The sequence below is a fragment of the Protopterus annectens genome, chromosome 3.part0 (genome assembly GCF_019279795.1).
Source record: "Protopterus annectens isolate FY-2018-M chromosome 3.part0, PAN1.0, whole genome shotgun sequence".
NCBI lineage: Eukaryota > Metazoa > Chordata > Ceratodontiformes > Protopteridae > Protopterus > Protopterus annectens.
In genome coordinates this window covers 1,214,952,320-1,214,969,458 of record NC_056731.1, presented here as the reverse complement: position 1 = coordinate 1,214,969,458, position 17,139 = coordinate 1,214,952,320, and the positions used below count along the sequence as shown (strand labels likewise).

General features: G+C 39.5%; 1 protein-coding gene across 1 annotated transcript in view; it reads right to left on the bottom strand.

Moving 5' to 3' along the window:
* LOC122797026 (collagen alpha-1(XXI) chain-like) overlaps window positions 1-17,139 on the bottom strand; it is a 1,114,432-nt gene that overhangs the window by 1,030,039 nt on the left and 67,254 nt on the right. The window contains exon 5 of the mRNA XM_044065795.1: window positions 13,689-13,862. Within this exon, the coding sequence (XP_043921730.1) occupies window positions 13,689-13,862 (174 nt within the window). The remainder of the gene's footprint in view (window positions 1-13,688; window positions 13,863-17,139) is intronic.

The window sequence follows — 17,139 nt, the reverse complement described above, 5'->3', positions numbered from 1 at the left end:
ATAGATTGATACACCTCCACCTTTTTCCCTTCCTATGCAGCAGCTGGTTTAAACATGTGAAAGGTGTTTATAGCCCCAAACAGCTGGAGTGCTCTCCACTGTTTTAAACCATGTGTCAGTCACTACACAGATGTCAATGTCTTCCAGGGTGCAAAGGGCTTGTTGAGAGTGAAGTTTCTTATTCAGGCTCCTAGCACTGATCAGTAATACCTTCAAAATTTCCTTTGCTTTTTTCATTATGTTGGCAGGTTTATCAGAATAGCATTTCCTAAAAAGGCACTATGTGGTTTGACAATATCTTTTCCAATAATTAAAATCTCAGAGGGGACAGATGCAAGCCATCCCTGGTGAAGCTGCATGGTCTGCCAATCATATCACTCAGGCTAACAAATATTGGACCCCCTTTGAATTACCTCAGAAACTAAGCCAATTATTGATGTCAATTAATTGTTGTTCATACTGAAGCATCATCCCCGGAGAAGATAGAATGTTGCTCAATACTAGGCTCATACCTGTCTTGGATACATAAACAGCTCCATCATGTCTCTCTTCATATAATTCAGGGTGGTATACCTCAGGTTATTGACAATGGCATGAACTATGACAAAGTCATACTGGTACTTGTTCAAGAATTTGAGTTCATGCCGTCCGATGAATCCTGGCACCAGACAAGCAATTAACAGTCACTGATTCTTTACTCAGACTGGTAAGAGGCACATCTGTATGTCTTACAGTGGAGTCACCTGTAACAAGAATGCTTGGTTGGGTCAATACCTTCCCTACAGGCTCATCATTTGTGACTTTAAGACTCCTTGTACAATGTGAGGAAGTAGGCTTAATACGCGGAGTGTGCTTTTTGCCTTTTTTGTGTTTTGGAGGTCTTTGAGGTTTAGTATGAGTGTGTGTTTTGCCTGTTTTGTGTTTTGGAGGTCTTTAAGGTTTAGTATGAGTGTGTTTTTGTCTGTTTTGTGTTTTTGAGGTCTTTAAGGTTTAGGCAAGTTATTCTTCAGAAACTCATTATATGATGGATTATGCAGAATGTGATGGTCTTGGAGAGGTGTGATGTGTGGTGTAATGCTGACGATTTTTGTTTCTGAGATTACTGTGTGCGACATTTTTGTCTCCAAGGATATTACATATGTACATCTCTCACACACTGTGTTATGCTGTTTGAGTAGCAGCATTAGACAGCAAGAGAACTCTTACAATCTCAAAATACCCATCTCTGTTAGGCTGGCTAGAGAAGTTGTGGGTATGTACTGGTCCATAGATCTGAAAGGAATGACTCTGGAGGCAGGGTTAACTATAACTGCTTGGAGTTTTGTTTCAGAATGATGTTTGGGTGGGCTTAAAATTAAGTATTTAAAATTCAACACAAAACAGCTAGCCTAGAAAGCTTCTTCTGTCACCAGCTAGAAACAATGAGCTAATTAAAGTAAAAAAAAAATAAAAAAAATAATCACTAATTTCTTATTAAAATCAGTGCAAGCATTTTCAGTACACTTCGAATTAAGCAATTGTATTAAAGACCTTTAGCCTGATGAGTAGTTTAAGGGGAAAGACTTTGCAAAATGATACTTATGTGTTTATTGTCAACAGCCAATAAATGGGGAGAGGGAGGGAATTATGTTGTCAGATTGTCATACAGGGCAGGTAACAACAGATATATAACTACAGCACTGTGGGTGGGAGGTAAAAATAACGAGACCCTTATCTCTGAGCTGACTGGCCTAGAACTGCCCCATAGCAAGATAAGTCCTGAACTAGCCTGATATACATTCAGTACACAAGACTGAAACTAGGTCTTAATAAAAACATTTAGATCACTTGGCAATAACAGAGAACACTGGACTAAGATCATGCCTTTGTGCGATGGTTGAAGTGTTACGGCAGAAGCGCTGCTGTTGTGACATTGCAAATCTAGTCTCAAAGACTCTTTCTCAGTCAACTGTTCTTCATTATCACTAAAAATAATGTAATTCCCCCTTAGGGAATGCAATTTAAGAATGTACAGGTACGTGTATGACTGTGTGTTCAATGCATTTGTTAAAAACTTGTGAGAAAAGCTACTTGCAAAAGATCATTCTTCAGAAAGATGTGGCTTGAAATATATCATACACAATAACTGACATGTTTCTTTTATCTGTATTAGCTACCTATGTTACTACCATATTTGCACAGAGTGAATAATGGAGATTTTTCTAATGAGCCCTGATTTTTGACCACACAGTGTAGTTGGAAATGGGCCCAAGTAATCTATTTCATCAACAATCTACCCAGCTATGAATACAGAAATGGCAGCACATCTTTCAAATTTCCCCAGTTATGGCTAAGACTTTTGATCCTTCCCTCCAAAAATCAGACTTTTTAAGAAAATGTAGCAGGTTATCGCCATCAACTAGTAATGATCAGGCGATAATGGAGAATGGTGGACAGATGAGCTGCAAATAACAAAAGGCAATAGAGAAACATATCTGTAAAATAAATGATAGAAGACCTGCATGCAAATGGTGTATTGTGATCAGTGTACTGCCACTGTAAACAAAATCATCGATAATGGAGAACACTGGATTGAATGTAACGTGTGTTCATATTCATAGATGCGAGTTACATTCGGCCCAGTGTTCTCCATTATCATCAATCAATTAAAACAGGGAAAAATGCAGTGCAACTATGTACTGGAATCATTAATATAGGCTTGAAGACCTTAGCTAAAACAGATACAGACTGTTAACATGAATTTGAAATCTGATCAAGAAATGAAAACACTTATCTGTCTTTTTCTGTGTAGCACAGCTGTTACAATGCAACAGTAATTTAAAAAAAAATCACAGCAAACAGTAACTTTGGAATTCTCAGACACTTAACTCTGATCTGATTGGCCTATAATTGCCCCAATGCAAAGAGAAGTCCTGAACTAGCCTGGCATACACTCAGTGCACAAGAATGAAACCAGGGCTTAATAACAACAGTTAGAGAATAGGCTTACAGTACATCAGTACCCTGATTGGAGAACTAGCGTTCTCCAGCAGGGTATTAATGTACAAGTAATGCCCAGTCAAAAACATGTCTGCCACTCCATGGCAGCTTATCAAACCGCCGTGGAGCTCAGACTGAGAAAAACGGAACGGACGCCATTATTTTACACTCGCTAAGCAGCCCTTTTGCTGTTTATCGAGTGTAAAATAAAAGTTAATAAAAGTAAACAAAAGTGTGTGTATGTGCTTCTGCTGTTTAGCAAGTGTAAAATAAAAAGTGTGTGTGTGTGTGTGTGTGTGTGTGTGTGTGTGTGTGTGTGTGTGTGTGTGTGTGTGTGTGTGTGTGTGTGAGACAGAAAGAGAGAGTGTGTATGCGTGTATGAAAATAAGAGAGAGATGATCATGTGTATGTGTGTTTGTGTTGCTGCCTGCTTGTGTGAGTGAATGCATGCATGAAAGCAAGAGTGACTGCATGTGTGCGTGAGAGAGAGAGAGAGATACTGAGAGCGATCATGTGTGAATGAATGTGTGTATGAAAGCAGAAGTGAAATAGCTGCGGTGGTACTGTGGTAGCGTTGTTACCTCACAGCAAGAGGTTCTCCCATTCGATTCTCAGCGTGGCTTGGGAGTGCCTTCTGCATGGAGTCTGCATGTCCTCCCCACGGTGGGGTAGCGTTCGAAAGACATGCGTGTGTAAATGGGCATGCCTTCGTTGAAGGTTGGGCGTCCAACTGGCAACTCAGCATTTTGTAAAAAAAATCTACTGCCAATCATGTGGCGACCCCTTGGGAAAAAGCCAAACGACAAACAAACATGAAAGCAGAAGTGACTGTGTGAGTGAGAGAGACATCAAGAGAGTGAGAGCAATCTTGTGTGAGTGATTGCATGTATGAAAGCTGTGTATGAGAGAGAGAATGGGCTGTCTGTAAAATTGTTGTGTTTTACTTACTTTTTTCTTTTTCTATGTACTATATTATTTATTATATATATTTTGATGTAAAATGCTTCCTCCATCATTAACATGTAATACAGAAAGTTTGAAACATTAGGCAGAGGATCTATTTTACATCAAAAATATACAAAAAAAATAATATAGTACTTAAAAAAATAAAACACAACAATTTGACAGAGAGCCCATTCTCTAAGTGCAATAATTCCCTCCAGGGTGTGTGTTAATGTGTAATTAAGGCCCTTCCAGGGCTCACTTACTTAAAACACTTAAAACAGCAAAATGCAGTGCAACTGTTTATGGAAGAACTATTACAGTGCCAAAACTCCTTGTAGAACTTTGTTCTTTAATGAGTTCTCAGATATTGTCAGTGAGACATGGGTTTTGTTTCCTATACTTTTAAGTTTGATTAAAGGATACAGTTTGCCCTGTATATAACTGAGTAGATAATAGAAAAAGGGATCCTGTCTATACTTTGAAGCTTGGCAAGTAGCATACTAGATAAGAAGTCTGAGACACTTCTGGACAGGCAAGTTGTGTGCCTTTTTATGCTTGAAAGACCTGGTGGAGAAAATAAAACAGTGATCACTTATAGAGTTAGGTACTAAATGGCTTTGATGAAGTTTGACTGTCATACTAGTTAAAGAATATCAGGCAGAGTAACATTACCATTGCCAACGTTCGGTCTGGTATGTTCAGAGACAACTTGAGTAAGGTTGCGAGAGTTGGCATGTCTGTTTAATTGAGTCTTGAGGGAGACCATTTAGGCAAGATTAAGATCACCAATTATTATCAGTTTATGATGTTTAGAGAGTGCAAGAATATCATTTATTATAGTTTTCAGTACAGCTACAGAAAAGGGAGGGGGTGTAGATGGCAGCAACATTTATTTTATATGAACCCCATGCCTAATCAGGACTAATATCCAGTTTGGGCCTATGGTATACTGGAAAATACAATGGAAGTGAAAGACGAATAAATGGCATATGATTACAATGAGTAAAAATGGGAAATGCTTCTGCTGCTTAAATAACTGACCTGCATTTCCCTCAGTTACTATGATTTAGCCATAGTTTAAGCTTACTTCCTTCTAAATTTACAGTTCTCTTTTGTTTTTTTTTTTTATTTGAATCACCATGAAAAAAAATGAATGTTAAGCCACTGATGCAGTTTAGCAAATTAAAGGATAAAAAGAAAGATTACACATAATTACAACTTGCATATATTCCTTGTGGGATAAATTGTATTCTTTACATGGTATCTATTCCATCTTATGACTACTGTTTATTAGATTGGTATATTGATACATGTGAGTATGACAGTATTCTAAAGGCAAGAATATTTTATAAGTATTCAGTTTTAAGAACTATGTCAGTATGTATGAGAAACAAGATTTAATATTTTGTATCTGACATTTGAAATATTCGATAGTCTGTCTTTGGTGAGAAGTAACTGATATGATTATTTAAGACTGATGTATTTTTATAAACTTCTAAAAGACTGACAAAGTCAGGGTTGCATTAGATCTTCCACCTTACTTGAATATGTAGATTTGTTTTCATATATAACAAATATGAAGGAGAAATAGACAAAGCTGAAAATGTTATTTGCTTCTATGAATATGCAATGTTAATCTGTCTCTGTAAATGGATTGTATATGTATTTCTAAACCAAAGGTATATACTGCAGTCAGAAGACGGATTAATACTAAGACATCCTTGAAAAGGTAAAGTAATCTACTCCACAGTATGTGAACAGTAAATAACCAGTTTATGCTGACCTAAAGGGCTGTTTACAGGAAAAGAAAGCATCTCAGCGCTGACAGGACTGCATTCTTTTGAACAAGATTTATTCCTCGAACTTCTACTTCATCCACTGAATTCTGTCTGTTAACAGATACATGTGACAGGTGTTAACAGATACACGTGACAGGAAGAAGTAAGAAGAGCTGGCACTTGGCAAAGATCATGAATTCCATCTACTTAGCATCAGGAAAAGCACATGGCAAGGAAAATGTATACTCCATTTTGAAAATGTGCTGATAAGAGCTAGGGAACTCTGTATATAATTTAGTTATGTCATAAGTACACTGTGCCTCCACCAAGTCCACAAACATATTTTGTCTTTGATTATTTTTCCTTTTATTTTGGAATTAGTCTAATACTTAACTTGCTTGTCTTAATTCCGATGTAATGCTCCCTGCATTTACAGATTCATTTCTGAAAAGAAATGAGGTTTGGTAACAAACCAATTTGCCCGGGACATCGTCAGAACGGAGTTAGACATTAGTGGGAATTAAGAGTGTGGGAAGGGAGGAAAGGGTTAAATGAGAAAGGGGGATGATCTGTAGGAAATGAGGTAAGGGTAGGAGGGGCTTAAGGGGTTTTATCTAAGACTAACTGGGTAGGAAATCACATTTTAGCGTGAACTTGCTAAGGTGAAGTCACGTCCATGATGACCTGTGGAGAGCAGGTGGGCCATGGATTGCAGGTGGATGGTGAGCTGGTCACTGTCAGATGGTTTGTATACCTCTATATATGTTTTTTTTTCTTCTCCTTCTTTCTTTGTAGGTGGTGGCTTGGATGGGAGCAGAACAGTGGGAACAGTGGTGGTGGTGGTGATATGTGCATGTCATTGTGGTGGCCTTTTGGCTGGTTTTGCTCTCTTGGCAGGGGGTGGCTTTGCAGCTTCACAGGATCCCTTTGCAGCTTCACAGGTTATCGTTGTAGTGTTGCTGATTTAGGAATATTTATTTGTTTATTTATTCAAAAAAAAAAGTTCTCTCCCTCCTTGTGGGAGTAGAGCTGATGGAATAATTGTGGAATGCAGCGGATGGAATAGACAAGGGTTGTTGCGCATGGTCAGCTGCAATTTCCTGTTGGTCTTCTAGGCTTTTGCCACTGTTGGCTGGTGAAGATTGTCATTAGGAGGTGTGGGAGTCAACGGGGGTTTGGTTGTGGGGTTGAGTCCTTTTGTCGGTCAGTTCAGTGGTCGAGTTGAGCGCTCTGTGGACCCAGAAAGCTGTGTAAGCCTTCATTTTGGCTTTTTCTCAGCCCTAGGTATAGGTTGAGGTGTTCTGCTCAGCTGACATGGCCAGGGTTTGTTTTTGTGGGCTCCAGTTGGGGTTAAGTAATGGCTGCCGCCTCACATGTGCATTGCGGTGCTGGTAGTCAGCTGAAGGGAGTGTGTGGGGTTTTGTAATGTGTCCTCAGTTGTGCATAATACTAGTCAGAGAACAGTTGTGTGTGAGTGGACACTGGATCCAGGGATAGCATTGTTTAGGGATGCAGTGGGCATGTCTCCTATGGCCATGATGTTGTTAACTTATTATCTACTGCTGCAGTGAACATGCCAGCTCAAAGGCACTGTGTTCATCCTTTGTGTATAGAGCAACCTAAAGGGCATAATGCTGGATACTCAGGAGAAGACCCATACCATATCTAGGTGTTTGGGTGGCAGTGTAGGCATGGTGAGTGAACTGATTTGTGAAATGCAAAAAAAAAAAAAATGTCTCCGTTCTGGCCTTCTCGTGGGACTGGTAACTTTCCCAGACTATGAATGTGTTCTGTTTGTGCACACACCATTTTGGCTTCCTTGGGCTTTTGTGTGCCAGTGTTGATGGGGTGCTGTACAAAAAAATACTCAGTGGTGGCTGGATCCTGCAGTGGTAAGGAGAGATATGACTGGGTATCTTTTATGTAGTAAGACTGCAAAGCTCTGTTTTTGCAGGCTACAAATGCAAAACTGTTCCGTTAATGTGTATTTCGCTACTGCATTGACTCTGAGTGGCTACTGTGGCTCATACCTCTTAACTGGGGGGGGTGGCTCGGGCAATTATTGTAGGTGTTAATGTTTCTACCAGATCCCACCCCCCCCCAAAGGCTGATACTATTTATAAATCTTGGTAAGGTGTTCGTATTGCACCAAACCATTAGTGGACTTAGTAACAGGAAAATCTTTATGATGAAAAGTGCTATGGAAGCATTATATTGGTACATTAAGGTTGCAGGGTTCTGAACAAATTTCTTATCTAGCAATGAAATTACAATCAGTTCAATTATTTAAAACAAAAATTGATCCCTTTTTGACTGTTGATGGCAGTTTCCTTATTTATAGCCCTCCATTTCAGTCTTATTGGTGGCTTTGCCAACTTTCTTGTGACGACATTTGATGGAGAGACTTAAGGTGGTGAGCTGCAGGCAGTATCATATGGGGAGGGGTTGTTTGGACAGTTTGTCCACCTGTCCATTTTAAAATGTCGTTTGGTGGTATTATCAGGGTGTTGGAGGAGATTTCAAGCAGGTGAGTTTGCAGTTTGTTTTGTATTAGGCAGGGCTGCTGATTTTTGGGACAAGGGTAAGGGACAAGAGCACATTTGTGGGGGAAGAGCATGGTGGTGGAGTGTCAGCCTCCCATGCAGGTGTGTAGTGCATTTAATGTTTGGAGGGAGCTTCACTATTTGTGATGGCAATACGAGGACTGAGTTCACTGTTTGAGGACAGTCATTTCAGTTTCAGACATCATATTGGGGGGGATGATACTTCAGAAAATGTGTAACAGCTGCAGAAGAATATTCAATTAGTACAACAAAGACTCAGGTTTTGGTGGCATGCCTAAATGTGTTGCATCTATTGTGTCCCGGGTGTGTGGTACAGTAAAGGTGGGTTGATGGGCACTGTGCAGTGAAACGCCTTCATTGTCTATACAATATTAAGGTAGAACAGCTGTATTATGCTTTCAGTTTACATTTACAGATATATGAATGGTGGGCATGTAGCGTGGTTAAACAGTCTGCTCTTCGTAACTCTAGGTACTTTGTTGTAGCTAGAATGGGGATTTCAGTTATCTAAACTGATTCACAGAGGGGTCATGGGTATTTCCAAAGTAATTTGGTTATAAAAGCCATGGTACTTGTAGCTTTATAAAAAGAAACCAGGAGCTTTGCTCCTGTGTCGTTTGCCTCATGTTAGGGTTCAATTTCATGGTGTTGTGATTGGCGGGCAAATTACTGGCGAATCACTAAGGCTTGAGAGTTGAGGGTGGTGGCAGATGTTTGAATTTCAGGCTTCCTATTTGTTTGAGTTGGTGCAATATATTAAAAAAAAAAAAACAGCCCTGGCCCTTGTTGAACAAGGGGCTTGCTGGGGGTGGGTGATAAGTCATCAAGCAACCTATAAAGAAGATTCTACAGGTATGAAAAGTGTACTAATTGGTTTTCAGACAAAGTAGGTGATGCTTGCAACCGACTACCGAGCTACATTAAAACAAGTACCAGTTTAGATAGTTAAGAACAGCATAGACACTTGTTATGGGAACAAGATTTTGGTATATTGGCAAGTTATGAGAGCTTTATTGCCTGTGCTTGATAATTTTATAGGTATGTATGGCTCCCACTCCTCATAGTGAGCAGGCATTGCTACTGCCTAGAGGTGTCAGAATTGAATACATTGTTGACAGGTCAGTGGGGTGATAAAGAAAGTGGGATGTTCATTCACCGTGCCATGTTAGGGCACTGTGGTGCTGCACTGGGTGGGGGGGAGAGGGGGAAATGCAGTGAGAATGAGCTCTGTAATTTGGAGGGACCATGCACAGGTAATGTGTGCTGGGTGTGTTGTGTTTGCAGTTGGCCTTTGCCCTGCTCTTAGTTTTTAGTCCTGACCAGAGTTTGGCTCAAAGACAAGGGCATCCAGCAGGCTGTAGATGGTGAGAGGTGATTGTATTGATATTGTGTTTGTGTTGTAGACACAAAGTAATAGGTTTTGATTCCCACCTTTAATTTTGGGGGGGGGGGCACAGAGACTGTATGGATGTAGGAGTTGGGTTGGTGAGACTACAAAAGGAATGGAGTGCATTTTCATTATCACCGCTGTCTAAGCAGGCAAATGCTAAGAATGCATTCAAAAATGGTGCACGGCTTCTGCAAATTGGGGGGGCAGGCAGTTTCTGGGGGTAGAGGGGCAGAGTTTTACTGTATACCTTTTGTTGGATTTGTTAGTGTGCTTGGATTTGCTCACCCACATGGTCATAGTCAAGGTGGGTTGTGCATCTTGTAGTAATTTGTTTCCCGAGAGGTTTGCAGTATGTGTGTCTTAGGCACACAGTGCAGAGTATCGCTCCTTTAGTGAGCGGAGTGACATGTGTCTTAGGCACACAGTGCAGAGTATCGCTCCTTTAGTGAGCGGAGTGACATGTGTCTTAGGCACACAGTGCAGAGTATCGCTCCTTTAGTGAGAGGCATGACATGTGTCTTAGGCACACAGTGCAGAGTATCGCTCCTTTAGTGAGCAGAGTGACATGTGTCTTAGGCACACAGTGCAGAGTATCACTCCTTTAGTGAGTGGAGTGACATGTGTCTTAGGCACACAGTGCAGAGTATCACTCCTTTAGTGAGCGGAGTGATGTGTCTTAGGCACACACTGCAGAGTATCACTCCTTTAGTGAGCGGAGTAACATGTGTCTTAGGCACACAGTGCAGAGTATCACTCCTTTAGTGAGTGGAGTGATGTGTCTTAGGCACACAGTGCAGAGTATCGCTCCTTTAGTGAGCGGAGTGAGTAATTAAGTGGATGCCTTAGAAGGGGAGTTTTTTGTCTGTTCTGAGAACAAATGGTTAGGCAGCACCTAATGTAATTTAGAAGTTTGGTTTGTGTGGCACAGACAATTACAGCTTTCTTTTCTTTTGCAGATGAGGCACAGAGTGACCATCAGTGCTGAGGTTGCAGATGGAGAGGTGCAGAGTGGGCATCTGTTGATGGATGAACAGAGGTGGATTGGCCATGTGGTGGATTTTGCTGCGGTGAATGCTCCGGCAATCGGAGGGGTGCATGACAAGGTCACAGGTAATACTACAGTATTAGGGGCTCTTAAGTTATGTCACAGCCAGTGTGGTTGGTGCGTTTGCATGGGGATGAGTGGGGATGACATGTGCGAGTGAAGCAGGTTTGGAGATTGTTTATGATGATTTTGGGGTTTGTCCACAGGTGTAGTTGAGTCATAACAATGTGAGATTGGGATGCATATTGTGGGTGTGGTAGTTGTGTGGCCCTGGGGCTAAGATTATGCAGATATGTTTGCAGTATTGTTACTTGGTGGCCCCTTTTTGTGAGGTTATGGAAATGGTTAATTTTCATTGGGATGGTTTGAACCCTTGGCTTTCTCACAGGAGGTTTATAGGTAGGTATATTAAATTGTGTTTATGCTTGGGAGCAAGGTAAGGCAGCTCAGCTGGCGAGTCATATATTTTGAAGGGATGGAGCAGGTTTGATAATGTGAAGACTGGTGGATTATGGCTATTGACAAATTTTATTGTACAGATGGGAGTTAGTAAATGGAGGTCCACTGGGTTACAATTTGGGGGTCTGTGCCTTTTTGGAGGTGTTGGCTTTATGCATGCATTGAATTCCATTAACTGGTTGGTGGTTGGTCAAGAAATGACAAGCTGACCTCGGATGTTTCACCCTGTAATAGAAGGTGCTAGTTCAAATTGTTAAACTGATCTGTTGTGGGTGGTTAGGATAAGTGATGACATGTTCAATTTACAGAGGTCTTTTAAGGGTATGGGGTTTCATTTTGGCATTGGCATGGAATAATTTGGTTAATTTTATTGAATTAGGCAGTGGGTTGCTTTGGGTAGTTATATGATAAAGCTTTTGGAGATAGTGATGACAGGGATCCAGTTTGGTTTATTTAGGCGAGGTATACCGAATTATGTTTTGGCCTCAATTTTTTTTTCTTTAACGTTAGGTACACTGGTGGTTTTTGCTGTAAATATGGCTATGAATGAGGGGAAACAGCCTGGTTAGGCTGGTGGGTGGAAAAGAGGAACTGGCTTGCCCTCTTCTGTTCCCTCTCTGATGTTGGATGTTCATTTCAATGAGTTGAGAAATGAAAGTGAGCAGTTGCAGATGGCTTTATAAAGAAAATGAGCAAGCGGAGGTAAGGATGCTGCTTATTTGGTTGGATGTGTAATTAAATAAATGGTAAATAAAGTGAGGAAGATGCTGCTTCATAAGTAAGCGAGTGGAAGTATGGATGCTGCTTACTGGGTCAAGATGAGCAAGGCCACGCTGTCCTGATTAGCATTACATGAATGTTTTATGCTGTGACTAAAATCGGCTATACTATATTCCAGTTATAATTTATAAATATTGGTTAACAAAGTTATGTTTATAAAAGTCTAATAAACATCATTCGGTGTGATGTCTTTATTGAAGGGGACCGGTACATAGTAGTTTTTTATACTTAACACAAATTATATTGTAAGAAGAAAAATCTATACATAGTACACATTCATCGTTTGTCTGTAAATACTTAAGAATGAACCCTTATGCCCTCTTTTTCAAAGCAAAAATCATACAGTGTTCCACTCTTGATGGGAATATGTGCTCTGTCACCATATATTATAATGTCTGTAGATGATATAACATTATTGCAATCCCAGGACCTGATGGGTGGCTAATCTGTACTGCCCAAATATCTCTGTCTCACAAGACTTTGCCAAAATATAGAATTCAACCATTTATTGCTCAACTGCAGTTCAACTCTAGTCTGATTGTATCACTCCTAATAATCTTCATAAGATTAAAAAAAAGTCATACCCTGTACCTCTATATCCATCACCACCTTTCTGGTCCCTCATCAGTTACTGCACCTACTACATTGCACATATACAACTAATTCACAGTCAGTATCTGAGGCTTGCGGTTGTGGTTGGAAGAAGATCTTTCAGCATCAATAGATGTGATTTTTGGCCCACTCTTTCATTGTGATAAACAACAAGGATTATTTGGCACAATTTTATGAGTCAATTACAGTATTTATTTAAAAAAAGAACTTCACTGAAAAGTGTTTCATCTCCATTACCAATTTCTTGAAAGGCTATAGCCATATTTCTAAATTGCAATGCTATGGAGGGTGCCTTTTCTTTAATTGCCACACTTAGTATGCACTTTTTCAATATCCTTCTGAAACTAGGAGAGCAAGGAAACATCACCAATGTCCTAGTCAGATTGCCAAATGTCCCCAGTTCCTATCAATATTGTCTTGGGTTACCTCTAAAAAATAAGTCATGTGCCAAGTGAAACCAATCTGGTCAACAAAATCCATATAAAGTTAAATGTTGTTATGTGTAAAAACAATAATTTTAGTAATTTATGCAACAGATGCATCACTGAAAAAGTGTGTACTAGATTGTTATACTCTGTATTCAATATTTATTTGTTAATTAAATAAGCTTATGTGTTTCATTTCATAGGTGATCTGGAGCAGTGTTTTGTTAAGTGTCTCAGTGTAAGTTATATAGCTATATAATATAGGTTATATTGGTCCCATCACTGTATTGCCTTATGACAACTAAACTGGCTTGAATTAGCCAACCTCCTAACACATACTCAACTAACAATTGCCCATAGCATAACATACCACTGAAAAAGTGCAACTGCCCAACTGGACTATCCCAATAAACAAACATAACTAAATAAATAAATGAATAAATATAGAAAGTGAATGAGGACTGAATCAATCACATCCAAGACTGGAAGTCACATTTCATTCCCAGTGAGCTCCCGTAACCACTGTGTTAAACTGACAACCTTTTATTAGTTCAGTTAAGATAATAGCTTTTAGCATAACTTTTTTATGCAATCAACTATCCAAAATGATTTATAAAAAATCCCCGCAAAAGATACTTAAAATTTCTGACAGAGGTGGGAGTCAGAGCAGTAATATTAACATTCCATTAGAAATAACAGGATGGTACCTACAGGTACTGTTGTGTCTCTTCCAACATGTTTAGAAACTTGAGTCTTCCCATTGATGTAAATGGGGATGCTTTCCTGCAATGGCCTCTTCTGTATCTGAACATCATCTAAAAAGATAGTGGCGTGTCTTTCCTTCACAAGAATCTTTAGCTGATGCCAGCGCTCATCAAATAAATTCTGTGAAAATACATTTCAAGCAATTTCATTACACTTAACCAATTTTATCATATTACTTAATTTTCAGAAACATTTTTTAAGATAAAAATTCTCCTCTGTCTGTGATGCATTTAACAAATAATGGCAGTACGCATATGACAAACATTACTTAGTGAACCACAAAATAGTAATTTTGCTTTTCAGATGGACGTACCACATACCTTCAGTTAGGATGTTTTAAAAGGTGTGCCAAATTTATTTTCATGTATACTTTCAGTATTACTTCAACAATTTTAGTTTCAATCTGTTGCTGTTTTCAAGATTTTAGTTTCAGTCAGTGGAAGCAGATGTTTAACAAGTTAGTTGCAGGATTTACTTTCAAAGTGAATGTGGATTCAAAGTGACATAGATATTTTAAAGGTTGCAAAGCAAGTGATGTTAGTGTTGTGTGACTGAAGAGTTTCACAGGGTTAGAGGACCATTTATATTCACCCCAGATTTATCACAGCGATAGAGGGCCATCAACATTTAGCCTTATATGTTTGAATGCATCAATGACATGCAGACACAAATTCAGTTTCTCAGACCTTTCCAGTTTGTTATCCTCTTCTTGATGTCTTGGAATTGACAAGTAAAATATGGGAGTCAGGTGTGTGTCTTTTCAAGTAGAAAATGTTTCCTGGAACTACAAAGGACACAATGCAGGAATATTTTTTTTACTCAGGACAGGGTACAAGAAATGGTGGAAACATTTCTGTGGATGGCTGATCCATAGTAATAGTAGTAGTAGTAGATGGCAAACTCTTTCCTCTGCATGCTAAGTCACATGGCCAAAACCATTAAGATGGTAAAGAATGCCAATGTGCACATTATAAAGCTTCAACACTATGTGGACCATTTGTGGAATCAGCTTAAGGATCTATTTAGCTGGACAGTCACAGTGCTACTCTGTTTGGTCAAAAATGATCTATGTGGGGAATTAACTTCAGGCAGGCAATTTGTGCTCCCTCTTTGGCCAAGTTCCTTATGATAAATGGAAAGAAGACAGTGTTAGATGCACACCTGGTACCCTGGGTAATGGAGTGTGTTAGATCCCTGTTGTAGCTTTTACTCCAAGTCAAGGTCAAGATATTGGCATTACAACATGCAAGAACTGCCTAAAGCAAGAGTTCTTTCAGTGGATATAGACAATACCATAATCAGGTAATATAAAAAAAAGAAAAAAAAAAACAGGATGACTCTCAATCATACAAACTTTGCAAGATACTCTTGTAACTATGGGAACTGATCATTTCCTTCATTTTGTAGTTGGGACAAATCATCTTTCAGCTTACTAAAATTGCTTTTTATGCAACTTACACTGAATGGTTGTTTTGCATTATGAGTAGCAGCTGAATTCAGAGGTATCTGCTCTTCTGGTATTAGTCTGCAAGACTTTGCAAAGATATATTCACTTCCCAGTACAATTTTAACTCCCAAATTTCTACCCAAGAACACAAGATACTCTCTTAATGTTTTGGTCAAGGACCTGGCTGTATATTTTCCCTCCTTATGCACTCATTTAAAGAGTTATTCTAAGTCAAGGAAAGGACATTACTCCTGGTAACCTATCACTGGTCAAGTTAGCCATGGCTGCCTGGACTGTTAGAGACTGTGCTTTGGAGCCTGCATTTGCCACTTCAGGGAAGATCTGCTCCTACACACCAAAGATGGGTCCCGTACCCCCTCTCTTCACACTCTGACTTTGATTGCATGGTTGCTAGTATTCAACTTCCAAACATCTACTTTTGATGAGGTCATATACCTTATGCTGGAAACCATAAAGTCTACTAATGGTATATTTTATTTGTCAGGACAAGAATTATGTTTCATGCCATCAAGACAGATTGTCACTTTAACCAATGGACCTACTTCCATTGCTTAATTACTTTGTCCACTTGGTTTTAGGCATTTCTTATTCAACTATTGTTACTCATTATTTTGTTTGGTCAGTTTGACTCCCTTGGCAGCTTTCCTTGATACCCAGGTATCCTTATACTTTTTCTTAAAGATGCCATGCTTTGAAGCACTTGGAAAGATTTTCTTCCTTCAGGAAAGTTGGATTTAATGCTAGAATAGTTTACTAAGTACCTGTTTTGGCATTAGATCTTCTGTATCTTTGAAGTTTCTTACCTAGAAGGTAGATTCTTAGCTGAACATTACCTAGGCTAGTGCAATTTCTGACAGGCAAACTCTGATGTGTTCTCCTGCTTACACAGCTTTCATAAGGAGATGGTGGCCTAGTCTGTCAATCCATGCTTTATGCTAAATGTGATGTCTGATATCTGAATAAGTCTGAAGTCTCATGTCTGATATCTGATAAATGGAGGTTCATTTTTACCCTTTAGTCTTCACTTTCAAAATCCAGAGATAATACTATTATACCTTATACACCCCAAAAAGGTAGAATGGACTTTTATTAATACAACCAATGATATTAGGAAATCTGGCCAGCACTTGCTTCATTTTTCTCCCAATAACTCATTTTCTTCTATGATTAAGAAGACAATTTCCAAAATAGCTCATAATTTCATTAAATATGCATATTGTATCTTATCATATCACGCCCCGCTAAATGGGAGGTGGCTGTGGTGATTTCTAGGTAATGTATGTTGATGAAATTTGTAAATTAGTAACCTGGTCTAGAATATAAAGACACACTTAACACTGCAAACTGGACAGCTGAGCTAAGGTCAGGGGACTAGACTGTTATTGAAGCTGTTGAGGGAATATTGATTGAGGACCACTTCAGTAGCGCAGATGCATGATTTGACATCCCACACATATGTAAGTACTGAAGAGACAGAAGTGGTGGAATTAATATAACCCAGATGTAGGTCCCCTAGAAGTAGAGTGGTAGGACAGCATTTCTGTCCTTTCAGTACTGGTTCCCTTCCTCTATCCCTGTTATGGATAATTAATGTCCGGTTTGGCTTCAGGTTGTTTTTGTGACTTGTGTCTGACAGTACAGCTCACTATGACTGGTGAGATGCTCCAGTGACTCTATCAAGTCCAGTATATATTCAAGAGCAAAGATAGCAGATGCTCATAGCAGCTGGTTAGGCACTAACTTTATTAACTAATGTGTGCAGCTTTTATTGATGCATAGTAACTTGAGTTGCACATTGAAGCCGCGGTGGTGCAGTGGTAGCATTTTCGCCTCACTGCAAGAGGTTCTACCGTTCGATTCTCAGCTGGAGCGCCTTCTGTGTGGAGTCTGCATGTCCTCCCCATGGTCGAGTGGTGTTTGAAAGACATG